The following is a 24,333-nucleotide window of genomic DNA, read 5'->3' as shown; positions in this document are numbered from 1 at the left end:
TCCCGCAAGCAATCGGTTGTTGACACTGAATAAAGAAGGAAAAGCCCCAAGAAATCTCTGCGAAACCATTCTCTCAGACTATACACTCTTTTTCTTTAGGGACAGAATGGGAGCAGTCAGTACTCATTCTCTCTTACTACCTTCAGGTTAGTATAGCATCTATTCATTTTCATATTATTTCAATACCATTTTTATATGTAGTTATATTTTCTATTTTATGTATGTTCTTTTTGTTTTGTTATTGGGTAGCCCTTCAGGGAAGCTAGTGCAGATCGAACACGCCTTGACAGCGATCGGATCCGGCCAAACCTCTCTTGGGATTAAAGGTATGTTACGTAATTTTTTTTATAAGAAAGCCCACATAATTTCTTACCAATTTTTTTTTTCTTTTGTTGAATTTTTTCGCGGCATTTTGGGTTTAGTAATTTCTTCGCCAAATATTTGCAAAACTTGTTAGAATGATTGATGTTGAGTAGTTTTAGGAGTACCCATTTGATCGTTTTCTATTTCAAGATAAAAAAATTTCATGTTTATGCAAGTTTACTTTGATGGTCATCTTCACTTGCGTCAACAGTGAAGTCTGAGGTGCGATTTTTTGTTCATGATTTGTTTATCAACCATATATTTGGTATTGCAGCTGCTAATGGTGTTGTTATTGCGACTGAGAAGAAACTCCCTTCTATCTTGGTTGATGAATCATCTGTGAGTAGCTCCCTAAGTTTGTTATCACCACATTTATATTTTTCACCATTATTTTCACATATTGGTTTATGGTAGGCAGTTTTAGGCATAAAGTTTTTGGAGACCTGGGCTTATATCATTTGCTCTCTTCTTGGTCTATACTAGGTGATTCTAGTTATATAATTTTTAGAGACATGAGCTTATAGCGCTTCCCAGAAGTGGTGTTAAGTTTGTAGTTCTTTTACCAACGATGTGTTATATGACTGATGGACATATAACAATATGCGAGGTGGTCAAGGCTATATGGGATGATGTCTTCTTAAGAGTCGGATTGTCTTGGGTTATGCCTTGTAGATTGGTGGACTTTCTAGCAAGTTGGAGAGGCCTTCATGGTGATTCTCAGGTAGCGGCAATTTGGAGATTGGTTCCAATATGCATGTGTTGGTGTATTTGGAGTGAGAGAAATGGTAGATGTTTTGATGATCATGAGAGAACTTTGGCTGAGCTTAAAGCTTTCTTTTTTAAGTCATTGTTCCTATGGGCGGGGGCTATAGTTTGTAACGGATCTAGTGTCCATGATCTTCTCCTTTCTATTGTAACCTCTAGCTAGGTGTTTTTCATGTATACTTCCTGTGTACCTAGGCCTTGCCTAGTTCTATGAATACAATATCTTTGATTACTTATCAAAAAAAAAAAATGACTGATGGACATACTATGCACTCAGGCCAACTTCACTTCAAGGGCCCCCATTTCTTCTTGCATTTAAAATAGTTAATCACAGATAATCTTTTCAGTAAATAGAGGAAAGTAGATGTTTTTGGGTACTTTGGTTAAGAGAAAATTTGAGAATTTTTTTAAATACATATAATATTAGGATTTGTGAAAGTGGATAGGTAAAGTTGAAAAGCTGTTTGAATATAGTTTTTTAGGGTAGTTTTTGTTTTTGTAAAAGTTGTTTTTATCAATAAAATTTTGTTTACCGATTAAAAAAAAGTTGTTTTGATTTTTGTGTTTTTAAATTTTTACTGAAATCTAGGCAAATGATTGGATAAAAAGTTTATATAGAAATTTTTTTGGAGATTGTAAGATTATTTTTTTCAACTGGGTAAATCTTCCCACAGTTTTGAAGACACATACACCTGAAATGTTAATATTGAATGCCTACCGATCAAAGAAAATATTGAATAGCATTAAAGTAAGAAAGGATTTCCAAAACTTCATCCGGACCATGTCATGTGCAGGAGCGATATAGATTATAGACTGGGTCTCCAAGGTATGGGAATCCATGTAAGTACGTACAAAAAAAAGTTACTGAGACCCATGTAACTTTTTGGCCATTATTATGTTCATGGTGTGGCCATGTGCGTATCCTTCAAAAACTTGTGGCAATCTTTGGTATTGATAGATATTCTTCTGCATTTAAAATGATTATAGTTAGTGCATAACTTTATCTGACAGAATTTCCATTGGAGATTAAATAATTTGAAAATTATATATATAAAAAAAAAAAAAAAAAAAAAAAAAAAAAAAAAAAAAGAAGAAGAAGAAGAAGTTGCAACCAACAGTTCATAAAGAAAGAGATAGGAACTGGTAGATGCATGTTTTAAACAGATCCTCTCTTGCTCTCTCCCAATACTTGAATTATCTCAATAATTTTCTGCAATAATGTGGCTGCTTGGTTTCAGAACCTTCCCTTCTGCTCTCTAAATGTTCTCAAATCACCTAAGATTTTTCAGTGTCCATACCATTTCATTTGTCTTATGTCAGGTTCAAAAGATACAAACTCTCACACCAAATATTGGAGTGGTTTACAGGTTCGTCATCTGATTGTTTCTTTGTAATAAGCTAAATTCTTCATAGAGTATTCCTTATATAATACAAACTCCTGTATGTTTTTTATTTATTGAGAGGGAACATTATTTTGCTTAACAAGGGTATTAGGTTACTTATAAAAAAAAGGTATTAGATCTTACCACAGTGCCAAAATAATAATCAAATTGGAGCTGGATGATTAGGTATTTTAGATATAAATGCTCGCTATTTGGTAATGGTCTAGTGTGCTTTTTACTTTATGACTTCTACAAATCATTCAACAACTTGATCTGGCTTTATTTTGTAACATGAACATCTCCTTTTTCTATTTCCAATGAGGTGTTCTTCTTGCATACATCCTGTGTACTTGGGTTATGCTCTTTGCATTTCTTAATAAAATATTTGTTCACTTATCAAAAACTTTGTAGCATGGACACCTCAAAAGGGTAAAGTATCTGTGTTGGCTGCCAAACTGTAATATTACAGGAACATGGCAATTGGCACATACAATACGGCCAGTAATCGTCCAGTAAAGGAGGATCAGAACATACATTCAGTCAACTACAATGTGGAAGACAAGAAAATTTAGCTTTTTTTCGTTACTAATATATTTTGGCTCCAAAAAAGCATCCACATTATTAACACTTCCACCCAAGTCCATGTAGTAGTGGTTTGAGGCATATTGATTCATATCCCTCTTTGTTATTTGGTTTCTCTTACCTAATTTTGAAGCCATGAATCTTCATGTCAATTTTTTTCTCTTCCAGTGGTATGGGTCCAGATTTTTGAGTTTTGGTTCGAAAAAGTAGGAAGCAGGCTGAACAATATCATAGATTGTACAAGGTATTTTTTTCCATCTTCTCTCATTCTTTTTCTTTTACAGTATTTTGATGATAAGTTGTGACACAGCCGATGTTTATCATCTTGATACAAGTTCGTAAATCACCAATCTATTCCTTTCCTTTTTAATGTACTGCTTTACCCATATAGTTAACTTTGGTTGGGGCCGCCTTGATCAAAAGACTGACTAGCCAAAATGCTTTTCAACTGGTATTTTTTTAAAGGGAAAATCACATTTAACCCCCCCCCCCCCCCCAAACTTTGAAACATTTGTTGCAATAATAGGTGATGTGTTATAATCTTAACAGCTGGATCTTAGAGGATGGGAAAATTGCATAATGAATGGTAGTTTGAAGGAAAAAGTGTAACTTTACCTTTTTAAATATACTCCTTACCCATGTATGCTGCTAAGGTGATCACATGGCTGACTTGTATTCAGGCTTTTCAAATCGTAATAGTCTAGCCATATACAAATTATGTATTGTTTGGGTCATGATGATATGTCTTTGAAGAGTTTTCTTAAATGTAATTATCATGGTTCTAGTTTCAATTATTGCTGGTTGGCAGTTAGTTGGGTTATTGACTTACCACATCCCTTTTTTAATTAATGCACATTTTGGACTTTATATGATGAAGGTTGTAACTCCTGTGCAAATGTCATAATTGTAGGAACCAATTCCTGTCACTCAACTTGTAAGGGAAATTGCAGCTGTTATGCAGGAGTTCACTCAGTCTGGGTAATCAAAATATCTTTCAGTGTGATATCAGATGTGTTACAATCACTATCAAAATTGGAAGGGAAAATAAATATATGAGTATTGAGAATCTGGAAAACTGGTTGAACCCAATCAGGTTACTGTTAGACTCTTCGTTATCTTAATTGTCTCTAAAGCAGCAATTTTAGTGGAGGTGCTCTGGGGTCGCCTCACTTAAGGCCTCGTTTGTTTTTACAAACCATCTCATCTCATCTCATATAATCATTACATTTTCCCAAACTTCTACACAAAATATAATAAACAATTCAACTTTTTCAAATCTCAAAACAAAAATAATATTAAAAAATTATATTCTAACAATATTTTATTCAACTTTCAACTTTTATCTCATCCTATCTCATCTCATCTGTGTAAGCAAACAAGATCTAAAAATCAGTGCTTCATCTGAAGTAAAAGGTGAGATAAAAGGTCCTGCAATCCAGGTCCCCACCGAGAAGCCTGATATTAGACCCCCATTAACCAATGTTGGCCCGAGATCATTCTGCTAAAGGCATTCATACAAATAACAAAAAACAAATGAAACAATGGTGACCCTAATCTCCACCTACATGAGCTATAAAAGAATCCCATGGGAGTGAGCTTTACTAAGATTGAGAAGCACACAATGGATATGCAGTGATCCATCCAACTACAATACTTCTCTTCAAACCAGACCTTAACATGTACAGCAAAAACTCTCAATCCACATGATCGTGCACTTCTCTAGGTCCAACTTCTAACAACAACATTTATCATGTAAAATTAGTTATTTCAAGAGGAAAGAAAAAAAAAATGCAAGGTTTAGGCAATATGATTTTTTTATTAAAAAAGGGGCAAACTAATAGAAAGCGAATGCTTAAGAAAAGCCTGCATTATGTGATGCTTTTGAAATTGAGAAATTTTTTTGGCCAACTTCTTATCCCTGACTTTCTCATTCGGTATGTCAAGGAAACAACTAGCCTTGTTTTTGTTGGTGGAAATGGGGGTATGGTTAATAAACTTGAGCTAAAATTTGTTCCAGCATCTGAACTAGGGAGCCATATCAATCCTTTTTTCAATAATTTTTGAAGTTCAATATGGTTGACTCTTTCCTTTTATTGTCAGTGGTGTAAGGCCCTTTGGAGTATCTTTACTGGGTTTGATGACAATGGACCGCAATTGTATCAGGTAATTTTTTACCGACATGCATTAAAATGTTGTCTAATGAATGGATGCAATTTTGAAGTATCATTTTGATGTCTATTTTACCATAAGGCTGGTTTAGCTTGAATTTGGTTGTAGTTGGATTGCCAGTATTAATAAATACTTTTTTCGTTTTCTTTTTTTTCCCTTTTTTTTTTTTTTTTGGTTTTTAAATTTAGATTGAAGTAATTATAGTGTGTTTTCATTTTCTTCTCAAATCCTGCATTCTGGTAAGCTGGAATTGTGAAAATTTTCATTCAGGTTGTAGCATTAAACTTGAAAGAGATAGTCTAATTGTGATGAATGTAAAGTCAGTTATAAAGTAAATTATATCCTTTCTTCTTTTACTTTGGCATGTGAGAGTTAATTTTGGAAATATTAATTATTATTCTGTATTCTTCCTAGGTATACCCATTGGGTTCATATTTCTCATGGAAAGCCTCAGCATTGGGAAAGAATGTCTCGAATGCAAAAACATTCCTAGAGAAGAGGTATTTGATTAGAATTTGGTCGCTGCTTTGTTGTTTAAACCTTTTAAGTTTTTTTTTTTTTACATGGTCTGGATAAAGGAGCAAATAATGGGCAGTGCTTACACAGGGCCTCGATACATTCTGAAATCGAGAAATTGGACAAAGTACATCATCTAGAAACATAGCATTCTCAGTATAGAGATATCATGACCTGTTCTATTTTGCTGTTGGTCCATCTAGTGTGAATATGCAGTGGTGAATTGGTGTTTTTATCTGACACTCATTGCACATTTTATTTCCTTAACACTCTTTGGATGTGCTGATTGCACTGCTTTGCCATGTTTTCTTTTCATATTCATTATTGCTAGTATAGGTGAAATAAGCTCCACATGGCAAAGGAAAATTTTGTGAAAGGTTGGCTGAAATCAAGTGCTACGCCTTGGGCAGAACTTAGAGACGATCTTGTGAAGGCTTTGATCCAAATATATGAGTTTACAGGGATTTATTCTTGTTATGAGTCGGATCCTTTACAATGAAAAGAATTCATGTCGATAGCAATACTTGAAACATTTATGAAGTTTCATTTCTATTCACTTGGATCCATATTCTGCATTTTCTTGATATCTAATGTTGGATATTTTCCCTCAACTTTCATTATATATCACCCCCTCCCCCAATTCCATTCAGCATGAGCATTCTTTTAACTATTACTTGCTTATGAGGTTGACCATGTTTCCTTTTCCTATTTAGGTATACTGATGATACAGAGCTTGATGATGCTGTACATACATCTATCCTGACACTGAAGGAGAGGTAAATATCTGTACTTTTTTTATTATTATTGGTACTGGGTTTCATGAATAAAGTCCCGACTAATTCCGGGGCTGCACAAATCTTCGGTAAGGAGTTTTCCGCAAGTGCATGTCAGGTAATTCAATGGGAAATTGTCCCAGTTTGATGGCCCCTAGAAATTGTTTGCACCCCAAGGTTCAAACCTTGGACCTGGAAGGAGTATACCCTTTTTTTTTTTTTATCAATAACCTGGAAGGAGTATACCACCAAGACCAAGGCTCTTATTACTTGAGCTGGTTACTTTTTTTTTTTTTTTTTTACTATGAGCCAGCTTTAGTGATAAAATTAGTTGCTTATATTTTTGGACAGATTTGAAGGACAAATTTCGGGCAAAAACATTGAGATTGGAATAATTGGCGCTGACAAACAGTTCAGGTAAGCTTTGCATTTCTTCCTCGCTAGGTATGTAGATGGTCTTCCTCTGATCTTGGACCTGGTGTCGGTTGATATCCTGAGCAACTTGCTTCAAGTGTAAATTTCAAGAGCATTTTTAAAATGGTTATAAGCTGTGGGTACATTTTTAAATTTTTTTTTGGAAAAATGGATCAACATCACCTTCTCCTCTCCCCCCCCCAACAAAAAAAAAAAAAAAAAGAATTCTACCATCTATTCCCTTTTCTGATGCTTGGGCTTCTCATTCTATATAAATTCACTACTCACTCTAGGTAGCTTATATCTAATCAAATGAGATGTTCATGTTCTCTTTTTTATTTGATATTTTTCACATAAAATTTGACGTCCCCCTAACAATTATTGACCAACCATCAGTTTTTGTTGTGACTCATTTAGCTTGCCTTTGCTTCTTTTGGTGGGTGAAAAAATGTTGAATACAAGTTTAGGCTTTTTTCCTGACTTGCAAATGTGGTTGACATGGTGCGTGTATGCCTAAGTTCAGCAAAGATGTGCTGCTCATTTCTTCTTCTTCATTACGCATAAAATTTGCGTTCCATTGGGGGTGATCACCTGATCTAGTTCTGTGATTTGATCAGATCCCTGGCTAGAATAGTCTTACGGTTTACTTGGCTGGGACTTTTGACGTAAGCTAATATAAGTCATCTGTTGTGCTCTCAAAATAGTAAACTGTTTCTGCTGTTCGCATGAAGAAGTTCACAAACTCTGTTTAAGTTCCAGATCATTCATATTTTGTGTTGGTATATGATTTGGGCGTGGCTTTTAAGAGGAAAAAAATGATTTGGACATGACAAGTAATTCCCAAATCATTTGTTAATTAGCATACTGACTAATTTCCGAATTGTGATGTATGCAGCTGCTTTGTAATGACTAATTTATCTTCCTTTTTCTCCCTTTCATTTGCTTTCCACCACCCGTACCATGGACATTTTCACTCCCTATTTATTGTACTGACCTGCTTGTTTGGATATACAAACCATCTCACTTCATCTCATCTCATCATTACAACTTCTCCAAATTCCCACACAAAATATAATAAACAATTCAATTTTTTCAAATCTCAAAATAATAATAATATTAAAAAATAATATTCTAACAATATTTTATTCAACTCATCTAAAATCATTTCATCTCATCTTATCTCGTCTCATCTCACTATCCAAACGAGTCAGTCTAATTTTCTAATCAGTCCAAGTCCTTAAAATGATTCTCTTGTATTGACATTCCTTCTTTTTTTTTTTTTTTTTTTTAAATAAAAAAAAGGCTGTTGCTGAAGTGCTCGTGTGCTTGCTTTTTTGCAGAGTACTAACCCCAGCTGAGATAGAGGATTATCTAGCTGAAGTGGAGTAGCTAACTGCATACTATTACCAGACAACTACGAAAGAGATTATTAATCCAATTTGTGTTGCATTCCTTTGCATTTTAACTGGAGCGATCAATTTGATTGATGTACATTAAAATTGCTGTGAACCGATTGGAGTAAATGGCTAGTAGCCTATTTGAATTGGAGCAGCAAGGCGTTGGGCCCTTAGATTGTTGCCCCCTTTTTTTTCAGTCTGGCAAATACCTTGTCACCTTAAGCTCTCCCAAAGAAGATCGTTTAATATTTTTACTACTTGCAGCCCCAAAACCAGAAAAGGAAATGAGAAAAGTTGTTTTCTAGAATTTAACAGTGCATTTGCAGGATCAAGTTATTATTATTACCTTCTATACTAAGTTCGAACGGAACCGGACCCGAACCGGCTCCGAGCCAAAGTTTGTTTCTGGAGTGTAGATTGGTTTGTATACCCAATGACTTGAGTATTGAGGGAGAGAACCCGTCGAAATTGGCATTGAAAAGCTTACTACTTGCATCTAACAGACCATGCTTCTTTTCTTCATTTCTGGTAGTAACTGGCGTGACAGTGTCTGCCCCCTCACAGAGCGTTGAGAATCACACACACACATACAGGGATGTCTGATTCATCCCAAATCAGTACAATCTTTCGTATTTAATACTAAATAGTGACATTTTAAGTGAGATGGATATAGACGGTTCTGCTCTTTTAAATGGATCAGCCATTTCTTAACTTTTCTTTCGATTATTTTTAATTATTACTGTGAACGATTCTGTATATACGTGATTTTAGAAATAGTATGTTTTTTTTTTTTCAACTGAATAGAAAAAGAATAGGAGGAAGTAATCGATGGTGACGTCTCTATATGGGACGTTAACATTAATAGCATCTACTCATTGAAAATTAGATAGGAGAGATCTAAAGTATAAAAATTAAGCGCTTTCTTGGATCGAATTTGAGCTATACCATGTTTAGATATAATAAGTGTTTCATCTCATTTTGTTATTATAATTTTTTTAAATTTTTACAAAAAATATAATAGAAATTTAATTTTTTCAAATTTTAAAATAATAATAATATTTTATTTAATTTCTAACTTTCATTTCATCTCAACTTATTATCTAAACGGTAAGCTCCATTACAAAGTTTAATAAATTATATGCGGCTAATACTAAAAGCAATGATCCACCACCTCTTAGGGCTGGTTAGGATTCATAGATGAGATGATGAGATGAGATGATTTTAGAAAATGAAAGTTAAAAAAAATATTGTTAGAATATTAATTTTTAATATTATTATTGTTTTAGAATTTCAAAAAGTTGAATTAGGATTTTAAAAAGTTGAATTGAGATTTGAAAAAATTGAATTGTTTATTATATTTTGTATAAAAATTTAAAAAAGTTATAATGATGAGATGAAATACTTTTTCGAATCCAAACGAGACCTTAGCCTTGTTGTTTTTTCAGATGAGATAAGTTGAGATAAAAGTTGAATGATGAATAAAATATTGTTAAAATATATTTTTTTAATATTATTTTTATTTTAAAATTTAAAAAGTTTGAATTGTTTATTTTATTTTGAGTGAAAATTTAAAAAGAATTGAAATTATTATATGAGAAATTTTGTAAAAGCGAGGGGCTTAAAACAAGACACCCCGTTGTCTGTACGTGAAAAGATATTTTTTTAGTCTTCTTATTCCGTTGTTCTCAACCCTGCTGTACATTATCGCTTATCATCTTTCGTGTCTCGCATGCTGAGAAGCTCCTACACATTGCCAACCCGAAACTTCTCCTCCATGCATTCATGTAAGTCTAATCCTCTTCTCTTAATTCTCACACTGTCTCCATGGGTTATAAGGTTCCTCGTTTGTATTGTCGTCTTACTTCTCTGTTTTTCATTTTATTCTGATTCTTTGTAGGCAGCTTCTTCTTCTTTTTTTTTTTTTTTTTTTTTTTCCTTATTTTATTGGATTTATTCGTTAGTCTTGCTCTGTTTTTCGGTATTGACGCCATTTTCTCAATTCTGGGAAATGGGTTTTTTTGCAAAGTAGTAAGCAACACGAGCAGGAAAGAGTTGCTACAGACACATGTATTATATCTAGTGGGTTTTATACTTATCCATCACGAGGTTTAAGTAACAAACTTACCCACTTAAAGCTGCATAATACCGTATTTCACGGAAACTTCACATATTTAATACATTGTATTCATTTTTACAGCATTTTGATTCATGTCAGGACATGGTGTTTTGTATGATTGTACTGTTGTGCCTCCTCCGAGGTAGTGGCTCTGGTAGAAGCTCTATGCTACGAGGAACAAGTTTAGAAAATAATATGGGATAGTGACAATTGTATTGACTGTGTAGGTTGATCGCTGATTGCATACTGAATTATATATTCATAGAACCAAGAAGCTATAACAGTAGTTTCAGATGCCAAGCCAAGAATTCAAGTGGTGAGGCTGTTGAGAAGAGCAAACGTGAAGGTCTTTACATTGACAAACGGGGCAAATGGAGAAGCTTTAATTCCAAGAAGTTGTCTAGGAAACGATGTAATACAAAGCTTTATACTCACATCATGTGTCTTAAAGCATTAATATCTTCAAGTGTTTGATTCATCTTCTTTGTACAGGCGGTTCTTTAAGAGGGCGAGGATGGAAATATGGATCTGGTTTTGTTGATGGAATTTTTCCAGTGCTGAGCCCCATTGCTCTGCAAATTTTGGAATTTGCACAGAATGACCCGGATTTCAATAAACTATGGAGTTCTCTAGACACTCTCCCAGCCTCTCATACCACTTGGGATGATGTCATCAATGTAGTTGTTCAACTGCGGCTCAATAAACAGTGGGATTCGATTGTGTTGGTGAGAACGTAGAACCTCTTCCCCCCCCCCCCCCCCCCCCCCCCCCCCCCCCCTACTTATTAATGCAAAGACCCAAAAATAATGTCCGTAGTTGATTTGTTTTTTCTTGGGTTTGGATGTGCTCGAATTCAAAAGCTTTTGATTTATCAAACTGCTTACACAATGAATTGATGGTATTTCTTTAATGTCAGGAAGTCTGCATTTTAGTTTGTTTCTCTTAGCTCTTTATACTAGGCTACTAGCCACGTATTCTCAACCTCAGTACTTCCAACTAAAAACACATTGAAATCTTCAAGTTTTTCCAATACACGTACACAAGGCCTATAAAAAGAAGAAGAAGGAAAGAAATATCTGTATATATATATATTATATATATATATATATAGATCTGTGTGCGCGCACCTGAGAAAGTATATGAAGCACACATAGGAATTCAATTTTCATAATACAACTGACAACTGAGCATGCCCCCTCCCTTTTCTTACAATTCTTGACTTCTTGAAATGTTTCACCATAAAATAGAAAGCATCTTTTTCAGATATGCGAATGGGTACTGCACAAGAGCTCCTTCGAACCAGATGTTATCTGCTACAATTTGCTTATAGATGCTTATGGGCAGAAATCACTGTATAAGGACGCAGAATCTGCATATTTAGAACTTCTTGAAAGCAGATGCATTCCTACTGAAGATACTTATGCCCTTCTTATAAAAGCCTACTGCAAATCTGGGCTGCTAGTGAAAGCTGAAGCTGTATTTGCTGAAATGCGAAAGTATAGCCTTTCCCCAAGTATGTTTCTGTATCAACATATAGCCATTTATACATTGAAAGCTTGATTAATGAGTTAAAATATTTTCTTTTCTTTTTCTAATTATAAGAAATCAGTATTCTTTTAGTTTACCTACAGCAGCTATAAAGATGCCCTCAAACGGATATATCCTTAGAAGTCTCAAAAGTTCCTCAGGAATTTCATCTCCATTTTAATCCTAATGTATAGTGCACTCACACTTACATATGCTTGTCTGTATCAATACTGCTCAGCAAAGCCATTTAATTTCATATCAATTGGCCTGATCCTTGAAGCATTTGGTTGCGGAATGTTGAGAGGTTTTTACCTAAAGACTTTGTATATACTACAGTATTACAATTAACAGCTGCTCTTTATCTTAGCCAAAAGTCTTGCATGAGGTATATAAATATACTGGTTAGCCACTTAATTTTGAGACTTTGATTAGTTTTTTTATTATCAGTAAATGAGATTTTGATTAGTTACTTCATCACAAAGTCTTATTGGAGTTTGATGTAGACCATGGGTATGGGTCAGTGGTGGAACCAAGAATTTATCTTTGAAGGGTCCAAACTAAAGGAGTGATGATATTTTTTTTTTAATATTTGAAAGGAATTCTTTTTTTTTTTTTTGGATAAGTTTTGAAAGGAATTCTTGCAAAAGATGTCTTGCATTTACATATTCATGAAGGCTGTAATCTACACTTCTGCCCTACCTTCAAGTTCGGCAACACAATCTGTTGAGTCAGGTTTCTTGGGGCGGGGCTTTTCTCGGTGACAAAGCCCAGATCAATAGAGCTGTAATCATAGTTGCTGAGGAATCCGAACTACTTCATTCTTTGTCTTTTAGGCATTTATCTGTTGGGCATTGATTTGGGTAAAAGAAAACTAAAGGAGGGGATCCCCTCCTCTCTGCGGCCTTGTGTATTTAGAGAACAGATAAGAGAATACTTGGAATCTTATGCAGGCTAGGTACACTGCCAAGTCCTGTTATCTTTACTTAATTTATTCACTTTCTTTGCAGCTCCTGGGTACTTTATCTCAAAATCCTGAATTATATTTTTATGTTCTTTCATTGGGCATGTTACACTTATATCTATGGTAAACAGATGTGAAATTTACACAGAAATATATTTATATGTCCTCAGGTGCAGTTGTCTATGATGCTTATATTGATGGATTGATGAAAGGAGGAAATCCTCAAAAAGCAGAAGAGATCTTCCAGAGGATGAAGAAAGATTGCTGCCAGCCATCTGTTAATACTTATACAATGTTGATCAATTTATATGGAAAGGTGAGTTCAATTGTATTTACCATCAACTTATACAATTTCTTTTCATTTTCATTCAAAAAATGTATTCAAATTTCTATGTGAGATTGTATGTTTAATCTTGACCACCCCAAGACAGAAAGTGATGTTCCAGATTTCTTAGGGGTCAGCATTTCTTAGAGTCGTGTTTCTCAACCCAAGCTTGGTTCAGATTCACCAAGGCTGGGGATTTTTTTTTTTTTTTTTTTGGCAATATACATTAGAGCACCTTTTGCTACAATTGAAGTGTAGTTTAAGGCTGCAATTGAAGTGTAGTCTGTATTCCAAGTATTTTAAAGTATATGCTGCTGATAGCATACTATGGTTGTTTTAGTGCATATGCAGTTTTAGTTGCCTAAGGAGTCAGCTTGGAAAGGTTGAACTGTCCAATTCCTCAAGTCAAGTCTAAAACGACCTTAGATCAGATTGGGATCTAAAATGCATACAGTCGAAAATCAGCATCTAGAATTCTCCGGCCAAGTTTTACCAATAGTCCCGTTGGACTTGGATTGGGTCAGATTCAATCTACCCATGTTCCTTCAAAACCTCATACCTAAAGAATTAATTCTCAAGCACCTTGATAATAAGGACCAGTTAAGTTCTAGTTACCTAAAGGGACCAACTCGTGAGGCTCCAGTGCCAGCAATATAAGGATCCGATGTATTGGATGTTGTTATATGAAGATTGGCGATTTGAACTTGGAAAAATTATATGGTCATCATATTATCTATTTTTAAAAATGGAAATTTATTGGGTCAGATGTTTTGTTGTTTGGTTTGAATATTTTACTTAGCTTGTTTGGTGGACGAAGGGTGCTAAAAAATCTTGGAGCAGATTTGACTGTGTTTTACGTAGGAAAATCATGTTCAACCATTTTGATGGCTACATCGGATTATTATACCTGATTATTTCTATTTATGCATTAACAGTTTCCTTCTAATCTTCTCAATTTAGATTGTAATTGAAGAAATCATATAAAGACAATCTCAAATTGAAATAAATTACTTCTAGTGTCTCCTCTGATTTAATTTTTATGGATATTTTTCCTCGACATGAGGTTTGTGCAGGCAAGTAAATCATATATGGCCTTGAAGGTGTTTGATGAAATGAGAAGTAAAAAATGTAAACCTAATATCTGCACATATACTGCTTTGGTCAATGCATTTGCTAGGGAAGGACTTTGTGAGAAAGCGGAAGAGATATTTGAGCAGCTGCAAGAGGCTGGGCACGAGCCAGATGTGTATGCTTATAATGCTCTGATGGAAGCGTACAGGTAATATCCGTTAACTGGATGCTCTACCAATATGTGCCATTTTCATTAATGTACCATACCTACTTGCATACGATAGAACAAAATCCAATCTATTGATCAGTTGGTTTGGGTTGTTGGAAGAGTTGTAGAAACTGTCCATTTTATAAAGTGTATGTTTGGTTTTATTAGTGCATATACTCCAATTGTGAACTTTTACTTACCTATACCATCATAAACCCTAACCTTGGCTCTTCCTAGATCCTGACATCAGTTTCTCCAGTAAATCCTTCATTAGATTTGGTATCATGGCCCTTTCTTCTTCATCAGTTCAAGTATGCTCGGTGTCCCCCTGAAGAATAACCTTTAATGTCAACAAGAGAGGTGTTCTTCTGATGGAGCTAAGAGTCTGCATCATTGTTCTCAGAGATCCTGTTGAAACGCATTCCTTAGAAAACCATGTCTTAGCCACTAAAAGTAAATTTCTCTTGAAGTCTGTTCTAGATGCAGAAAAATTTCTGACTTTCTTCTCTTACCAGTCGTGCAGGTTTTCCTTATGGGGCTGCAGAGATTTTTTCACTCATGCAGCACATGGGATGTGAACCAGATAGAGCTTCATATAATATCATGGTAGATGCGTATGGGAGAGCTGGTCTTCATGAGGGTATACACTTAATAGTGAGAATTGATTAGCTGAAGTTCTATTTTGAATTTATCCAATTGTCACTGTTATACATCAATTGAAAACTTACAAATATTAAGAAGCTACACGCATCTGGTAAAGTAACTTTTAACAATTGCAAAACCTGACTTAGAACTAAGGACATGTTTTCTGTTTTTACAGTTTTGATTTCAATTATATTTGAGATAAAGGATGGATATTGCAATGTTTGGATGATCATGTGCAGCAAAATGCGATTTTGGTGCATGAAAATAATTTATCATGACCATATCTTCTGATATTACTTAATTTGTTCAGTTTTATGTTGTCTATTATTTCCAGAGAAAGGATATGTTCCTTAAAATCTTAAGGGAAAGATGATGAATTGATGTCTTGGTCATGGTGCAGTCTTTATGTCAAGAGCCTCATTTTCTTTGCTAACTCAAACATATGTCTAGGCTGTTTTGTGAGAGAAAATTTAAAAGCCTTCTAATAGATTTTTCATTATATAATAGAAGGTCCTAGAGCTGGTTACCAGACCAAAGACTTGAGGTCTCATCCATATTTAAAAGAGTCGGAAAATAAATAAATAGAGGCGATAAGGGAGGGATTAGAGAAGGATACCACGTGTTGTGTAGCCACTAGGCACCATAACAATGGACCAAAGAAACGAGGGGAAATTAAAATTAAAAAAAAAAAAAAAGTAACCATTTCTACTTTTCAACACTTGGCAAACTTATCTAGGATTCCACCCAATATTGCAGTGGTAGCTTGTTTTTAACTTCATCTTATCTGTACATACTCTTCCCAAACATCATAGCTCAAATCTGGACAGCTTGAATGGGCAAGGATGATGCAAATCGTTGACGAAAGTTTATTGCACTCAAAGCTGACCTTGTTATCATTTTGTAGAGGCCTTAAAATCCCCACCCCCCATGAATCTAGTTGTCCTTGTTTATCTGAATTTTCTTTCCACGTATTTAGATGCAGAAGCGATGTTTGAAGAGATGATGCGACTGGGAATAACTCCAACTATGAAATCCCACATGCTACTTTTATCTGCCCACTCAAGAGTTCGCAATGTAGCTAAGTGTGAAGATATTGTGAACCAAATGCATAAATCCGGGCTTCAACCTGACACTTTTGTTCTTAACAGCATGCTGAACCTGTATGGCCGGTTAGGCCAATTTGAAAAGATGGAGGAAGTTTTAATTGCAATGAGTAAAGGACCATATGCAGCTGATATCAGTACATATAACATTTTAATAAATGTATATGGACGGGCAGGGTTTTTGGAAAGAATGGAAGAGCTCTTTCAGTCACTTCCCACCAAGAGTTTAAGACCTGATGTGGTGACTTGGACTTCTCGGCTTGGAGCATATTCTAGAAAGAAACTATACAAAAGGTGCTTTGAAATTTTTGAAGAAATGGTTGATTCTGGTTGTTATCCAGATGGTGGAACTGTTAAAGTACTCCTCTCAGCATGTTCAAGCCAGGAACAGATTGACCAGGTTACTACTGTAATTAGAACAATGCACAAGGATACGAGGGTTTTGCCTCTTTGATAGTGCCTTTTTTTTCTTTATTTCAAAGAAGTATGCCATCTATGTATCCAGCTGGTTCCAACAAAACTACTGCAGGATTACATTTTTATCTAAGTTATTATCATCCACGTTATATCTCAGTGATCTTTCCATAAACATGAAGTTTACAGGAAGAAACCCTCCTACCTGTTGACTACTGCCGGTGAAAGTAACCACACATTGCATGATCGCACTTCCATACTGCAAAAATTGACATGGTCCTTGTAAATGTTCTGCTGTCCTTGCAGGCCAAAAGGCACTCTCTCTCACCTTTGTTATTAACTTTCATCAAGTATTTCTGCTCCATTGTGACTGAGTAAGAATCCAAAATGGTCCAAGGAACTGGATTTTATGTGAATTCATCCTTACCAAAGTTTTCATGTGAAAAACCGACAGAACACTGAACATTGACCAAGTGTCTGGGAACTCTTTTACATGAATATTAAGGTAGAAGATTAAAAAAAAAAAAGATTGTCTTTTGATAAAGATCCAGTCTATTATGAGGAGGACTTTAAAATAGAAAGGTTGGGCATATAGGCGTAGTCGGTAGTTTTATTTCAGTTTGTTCCCAAGTTTAAGAAGTTAGGATTCATGTATATGAATTTCAAGTAACTGTCGATCGCCATAGATCTCTACAGTTAAATTTACCTGTGCACTTGGTACGAGATGTGGTCCTGACTCCTGTATAAGAGGGAACATGGACGTATACACAGAATGTGTACTAATAATAGTTTTTAATCAACAATTAAATTAAAAAAAAAAAAAACTTCAAATTTATTTTTTTCGATGATTTTGTTATTGTTTAAGGGATTTATTATACATTAATCACTATTCACTCTCACACTCCACATTTATAACTTTTTCATAGGGTATGAGAATATTTTTCATAAGGTATGAGATGTTTTTTATAGAATTTGAGATATGGAGTGATGAATAGTAGTTGATGAGAAAAAATTTTAATTACTTAAAAGATTATTTTTATATAAAAGTTCTCCAAGCTTGAACTTATAAAATAAAAAATTAATATATCATATTAAATTACTAATAGTAAAAAATATTAAATAAAAAAATTTAATTACTTTACCAACTTATATAAAATTAATTATATTTTAGTTTTCCTATTGCGTACTTGTTTATTTTTTGGCACACTGTATGAACAACTTTTCATCTATTTTTTTCATCAAGACATAATAAGAGATAGAAGTCGAAGTTCATCAGTTAAAATTTTAGAGATCAAAATGTTAACTTTTTTAAAAATCTTACATATTACATAATGCCTTAAAGTAAAGTATTATATTTAATTATTCCCGTTCGAGTGAAGAAGAGTTGGGTACCATGAAAATTCCATAAAACTGTCGTATAACGCGTGACATCGCCGTCATGGGCCACCACACTCCACACTCTTTCCCCCGCCAACTTCTGTCATGGGTTTGTTGACACATTGACCCACCACCTTGTATGGCATTTATAATTTTGTCCAAGATTTCCGCCTGTCATGTTTTTTCTCTCATTTTTAGATACCAATAACATAAGAAATATACTAGTTCACCCCCCGAAAATATATAAGAAAATTGAAACGATCGACTAGTACTAGTGCGTTGGGAAAAGGAAAGTAGGTTTTTTTTTTGGTTGTTGGGTTCACCTATGGCTTCAAGGTTGTTGTGGGCTTCGAGGGCCGCCTCATACCTCAGGATCTCAGTCTTCCACAGAGGCTTTTCTTCTGGTATATGAGAATTTTGATTTCGTGTTGTTCTTTTTGTGTGATTGGTCGTTCTTTATTAGCTTTTCAACTGTGTTTATTGATCGCTATGAGGATTAATATTTCTAGGTATGTCGTTGGCTTGGATGTGGATATGTATCTCCTGTTTGCGTGTCTGTTGAAATGCTTGATCTATAGTTCTTCCAGCGGAATATGTTTTTCTTTTTCGAATTGGGGTTGGTTTGTTTTTGTCACTGTTATCATATTTGCCAAGTTTTGGATTTTATTGCAGTAGAGATCAATGGGCTTTTGAATCTCTATCTGAAAGAAAGCAACTTGTCTCTGTAATGGTTGTAGATATACTTTTTATAGTGTGGCCAGTCTCTCGATCGTGCTGCACAATTTGCGATTAATCTCAGTTCTCCATTATTTCTATAACGTCTTTATTTCTTTTTAATGAAGAAAGACATTGTAGCCATTGTCTGTCACATTTTATTTTGTTCAAAATGTAACTTCTGAAGTAGTTGATGTAGGTACGGAATGATCTAGGCTGTAATGGGGAAAGAATGGAATCTCATTGGATTTTCTCTCTTGCATTCCTCGACCTGGGTGTGCTTGGCCTCTTTAATCTACCATTAGAACCAGAAAAAAAAAACAACCAAAACAAAACAAAAGCATAAAAAACAATATTTCCGAATTTCAAACGAAAAAAAAGGCTAGTGTACCTACTTCAAGAAGCCACTAGCTATCCAATTGCTTAGGGGTTGCACTCTGTCCCGCTTGGTGGACCAAATCTTCTTGCCTTTTAGGATTCTTCCTCCCACACATCTTTAACCTGGGAAGGCTTCAATAAATAAATTGAGAACGACTATTTGAATTGGTTGCATTGGTGTGTTAGTTGGATGGTCATAAAAGTCTTATGCGCTTGGTTATTATTCATAATGTTTGCTTGATTTCACACGCTAGTACATATAAATGTAGAAGCATGCAGGATAACCTTTATGTGTACTGCCATAAGAGTGGGAATTATATCCATTCGATATTGTGGTAATTGCTTATTCATCACCGTTGGTAAAGGTTTAAAATATTTTAGTGGGAATAAAAGCTCTCCCCCTAAATTCTAGCATTTTACAATTCTAAATATCATACCGGAGATGTAACTTCGTTTATTTTATACTCGGTTGAGAGTTTCAAGTTGCTTAGATGTTGTATGAAATAACCACCTAGAAATGCCATGGGGTTCTAAATTGAATATCTGTAATTACCTTGAGAGGAAGTGTACAAATAAGATGTAGGTACAATCATAAACTTTGTCTCAAAATAATGCATTTTTATAGTGTATACTATTGTCCAAAGAAAACCGAATAAAATTTCTGAATGTGGGCACAATGATGAACCATCTTGTGCTCAGGTGACCATCTTGCTTGTAATAGGGTTCATCTTGTGCGCATGTGCATGAAGCTAAAAAACTTGTGTACAAAGTTTAATAAAGACAATAGGCTATTATTCTTTTTGGGCATACTTCAATTTCAAGGATTCAAGGAATTTCACATAACAATAGAAGCACTTATTGCCGACAACGTGAGAAGAGTCACATAACAATAGAAGCACTTATCACCGACAACGTGAGAAGAGTCACATAACAATAGAAGCACTTATCACCGACAACGTGAGAAGAGTCGAGAATACTGAATGTTTACTCTTTGTTTTGGATTTATTTGATCGAATCAAATGAAAAGAGCATTGATAAAGTCACTAATATACTTTGATTGTTAAGCATTCTAATAATGACTCCTCTTGACTAATTGAACATGCTTGTTGAGATTTAAAATTGCCACAACACAGAAAGATAGATGAAGTTCATTGACTTATATAAAAAAAAGATACATGAGGTTCATTTTCAGAAAGTTTCTGAGAACAAGGCATCTTACAGAGAACTATGAATGCTGCACAATAAGCGAGAATCTTATTTTGTTTCTGTGCTCTTTCTCTCTCTCTCAATGCTTTTGTTGAAGCTTTTGCTTCTCATATAAAGTCATCTGATCAAATGTCTAATCTATAAGATACATGCAGATTAAAGATGTTGCTCACATACAAATCATGGTCTAGTTCATTGGTTTTTCTGTATGCTGCAATATTTCTTTATATTTCGAGATATAGAACACTTGAGTCAAATCTTAATTTTGAGAAATGTGGAGATGCTTTCTCTCTTGGATTTCTAGAAATTGACCTGTCCATGCTGCTTATACTTGTCTTCCGCAATTTACATGCAGTTTTGAAGGATCTTAAGTATGCAGACTCTCATGAGTGGGTGAAAGTGGAGGGGAATTCTGCTACTGTTGGTATCACTGATCATGCTCAAGATCATTTAGGGGATGTTGTGTATGTTGAATTACCGGAAGTGGGGGCTCCTGTGGAACAGGGCAGCGGCTTTGGTGCAGTTGAAAGTGTCAAGGCTACTAGTGATATTAATTCTCCTGTTTCAGGGAAAATTGTTGAAGTTAATGAAGAGCTCAGCAGCTCCCCTGGTCTTGTGAGTCTCAGTTCCTTGTTTTTGTTTTTGTTTTTTTTGTTTTTTCGTTATATCTGGATAAACTCAATTAAACTCATATATTGGAACTGGCAAGAAAACAAGGCCAGATTTTTTTTTTTCTTCAGTATAGTGCCGGCCAAACATTTCTGAACTTGGTTTTTGGGTTTGTCAAGGATGTAGCAGCGGTCCTGCAGCTTCTGTTGGTTGTTGAATGAAATTCCAAACACGTGTACTTTAGCTTTACTTTTTGGTGTTACTGTTTTTTCTTTTTTGGGGGTTGGGGTGTTCAAGATTTAGGCATTTGTCCAAAGTATTGGGGTCGTGGGCAGTCAGGAAAGAGAAGGAAAGAGCTTAGTGGGCCCATCTGCCCATAAACCACTCGGGCAGCTGGGTCCCACACATCTTTCTTTTTCTTTGCTGAATGTGTCTTATTTCCTGCAGTGGACTTACCTACCCACCTTTGGGGGAATAGTCAGCTGCAAATGCTGTTGTAGGCCATTCAAGCACTGTATTTGCTCTTAACTTTGACTGCTGCCCCCTGAAATGTAACGAATCAGAACGATTCTCAAGTGTTCTGAGTTCCTTATCTGGCCTTTCCAATTTCTCTTATAGTTAATTACTAGTAATTAAGTGGTGGTGATAAAATTCCTTCCTTGTGGACATTTAACAGATAATGTCCATCATGGTAGAAATTCTAGTTTCCTCGTTGGTGTAGTTTTGACTTCTGCCGTCAAGAACATGTTTTCCCCGCAGTTTTCAGTTTCCTTTATGGTTGTCTGATCAAAGCTTTCTTGCCGTGTAGGTTAACTCAAGCCCATATGAGAAAGGATGGATAATTAAGGTCGAGGTGAGTGACAGTGGTGAATTGAAGAACTTGATGGATGCTGATAAGTACTCCAAGTTCTGCGAAGAAGAAGATGCAAAACACTGAGCAACTCTGTTGGGAGTTCTTTCGTGGATAACGATGATAAATCAACGAATCTGAAGAGTGCAAAGTGCACATTTTTTTTTTTCTCTTTTTGTTTCTACCCAAACATGTGCTTTTACTGCTCGTCTTTTGTCTTTAGAGCTATAAAATTTAATACATTTTCTATCTTAATTAAGAAAATAATGAATTTGGGTTTTGCTCATTCTGTGTTGCTGCTCTGGCAGGTATGAGATCTTAAAGAAAAATCGAACACGCTACTTTTCATAACATGTTACAAAACTATATTTTAAGATGAGAGATATTTTTGTAAAATATTTTATAAAAATATTCTCATTTTAAAATATGTGTTGTGAAATATGTCATATAGATATAATTATTCGTAAGTATTTTATTAGGTGCACTCTATACACTAACTTGAAGATATATTTTTTCTAAATTATAATGGCTGATGCTGCACTGACCTTAAAGGTGCAAGTTGGGTAGAGTTAAGTAGTTAACAGCGATTTCTTGAAATGGAAGTTCTTTTTAAAAAAATTATGATATAATTCCTTAAGTCTCTATTGAAATTTTTTTTAAAACTAAGAACAATGTCATCTGGTGCCACTATTATTTTTTACATGTTTTTATACCAACTAAAATCATTCAACAAAATTGATTGTCCATTATTCAAGAAATAACGATGCACGAAAAATTTCTGAAACCCTCACACAGGTATTAATTCAGCTAGTTCGCATACTTGAGGATGTAACGGATCTGGTTTTAGACAAATTTTGAGACCGAAGTACACTGATTTTACATTTTCAATAACTGATACCATACTGGTTACCTTCCGAAACCAATACTTTCAATTTTACCTGTTCGGTTTTGTTCGGTTTTCCGGTTTTTAATATATATTAAATCTCTAATATCTTATACTTATATATATTAATATATATAAATATTAATAATACACTATATACTAATACTATTGGTATAGTACTATTACTATATGTTAGTGATAATATTATTATTAATATACTAATATATGTTAGTATCACTAATATATTTATCAAAAGGAATATGTTGAGAATTTATTAAGTCATAAAATGTAATTAATATATATATTTTATATTTAAAACATATGATCAAATAGATATTCATGTTTACGATTAAAATTTTATGTTATAAATTATAATATAACATTATTTCATATATAATTATAATTTAGAAAAATTATAAATATATAAATATGCGAATCGATCCGGTCCAGTTCGGTCCTAGAAAAAATTAAACTGAGACCAGACCTATTATGACCGATTTTTAAAATGGAAGAACCAATCTCGGACTGAACCAACCGGTTCAGGCTGGTTTTCCAATTTATTTTTATAGCCCTACGCATACTCGTCGTCAACTCCTGTAGGCTGCAATTCGTTCTCCCTTAATTTGCAAAGTTCTTAAACCCCTCAAAACCTTTTGTAAAAAGGGGTACCCATAGTGGTCACCCATTCACATTCTCTTGGAGGTTATGAAGTGGTTTTTAAACAACTTCATGAGACTTGATGGCTGGCTCGTAATGGCCAACCAGGGGTTACGCTTAGAGGGGTTATTTACATAGCCTCTCCCCCCTTTAGATGTATTACTTACATCAAGAACAATCTATTTCTCAAATGGTTCTCTCTAGTCACGACATCTAGGCTATGAAATGTGTAAGTATTGCTCTGGTATTACCACGTAGCACACTCCACCATCGATACGGAAGATCGTGGACAAACAATGACGCTGGAGAATTTGTGGAATAACCGCAATAGATCTACGATTTACTGACGAGGTAATATCGCTTCCGCTATATATGTATTTTTTCCCACAAACAATTTTCATGTCATCAGCACATTATTTGCCACGATCATATATCGTGGGAAAAGAATTGGTGGGAAAAACCCACATTTGTTGTAGTGATATTCTGATATAATATTTCTAACGTTGGTATCAGAGCATAAGATTGGTTGTTCCAGATTTGTGTTTTTGACATGGGCATTATAAGGGCCAATTTGGATCTTAAACCTATCTCAATTCATCTCAACTCAACTCTTTTTTTTAATAAAGAGTCGAGGTCACCTGTACAATAGTGACCACTTCTCAATTTTATTAAAAAACCCTCACTTATGGCGAAGGAATATCATAGTCACAATAACAAGGACATGAGATATAGCAAAAATCAAAACTCAAGTACCAACAAATCCCAAAAATAGAAAGCATCTATCATTGCCTAATGAATGGAATGCCAAGTTTATCCATGCGAATGAGCCTCCCAAATTCATTTCAACTCATTTTATCTAATCATTACAATTTTTTCAAATTCCAACACAAAATATATTAAACAATTCAACTTTTTCAAATCTCAAAAT

General features: G+C 34.6%; 2 protein-coding genes and 1 pseudogene across 4 annotated transcripts; all 3 read left to right on the top strand.

The window, feature by feature from the left end:
- The first annotated feature begins 106 nt into the window (after positions 1–106).
- LOC121268003 lies at positions 107–8,668 on the top strand (annotated as a pseudogene).
- Positions 8,669–10,016: 1,348 nt separating this feature from the next.
- On the top strand, positions 10,017–16,890 carry LOC121268007 (pentatricopeptide repeat-containing protein At2g35130). 3 transcript variants are annotated; one of them, XM_041172105.1, is made up of 8 exons: positions 10,017–10,145; positions 10,705–10,889; positions 10,970–11,202; positions 11,741–11,990; positions 13,136–13,281; positions 14,364–14,569; positions 15,085–15,209; positions 16,191–16,890. In XM_041172105.1, coding segments are annotated over exons 1-8 (1,728 nt in total). In that variant the 5' UTR covers positions 10,017–10,143; the 3' UTR covers positions 16,772–16,890. The 3 variants fall into 3 exon arrangements, with proteins under 3 accessions (XP_041028039.1, XP_041028038.1, XP_041028037.1); XM_041172104.1 differs by lacking the exon at positions 10,017–10,145 and adding an exon at positions 10,251–10,619 and having other exon boundaries at positions 16,197–16,890; XM_041172103.1 differs by lacking the exon at positions 10,017–10,145 and adding an exon at positions 10,259–10,619.
- A 1,324-nt stretch (positions 16,891–18,214) lies between these two features.
- On the top strand, positions 18,215–22,120 carry LOC121268523 (glycine cleavage system H protein 2, mitochondrial). The gene is made up of 3 exons (XM_041172837.1): positions 18,215–18,512; positions 20,762–21,021; positions 21,824–22,120. Exons 1-3 carry the CDS (start codon positions 18,434–18,436, stop codon positions 21,950–21,952), a joined length of 468 nt encoding a protein of 155 aa, XP_041028771.1. The 5' UTR covers positions 18,215–18,433; the 3' UTR covers positions 21,953–22,120.
- Positions 22,121–24,333: the final 2,213 nt, after the last annotated feature.

The sequence above is a fragment of the Juglans microcarpa x Juglans regia genome, chromosome 5S, assembly GCF_004785595.1.
Source record: "Juglans microcarpa x Juglans regia isolate MS1-56 chromosome 5S, Jm3101_v1.0, whole genome shotgun sequence".
Classification (NCBI taxonomy): Eukaryota; Viridiplantae; Streptophyta; class Magnoliopsida; order Fagales; family Juglandaceae; genus Juglans; species Juglans microcarpa x Juglans regia.
Note: the sequence above shows the minus strand (reverse complement) of the source record. Positions and strands in the feature narration are given on the sequence as shown.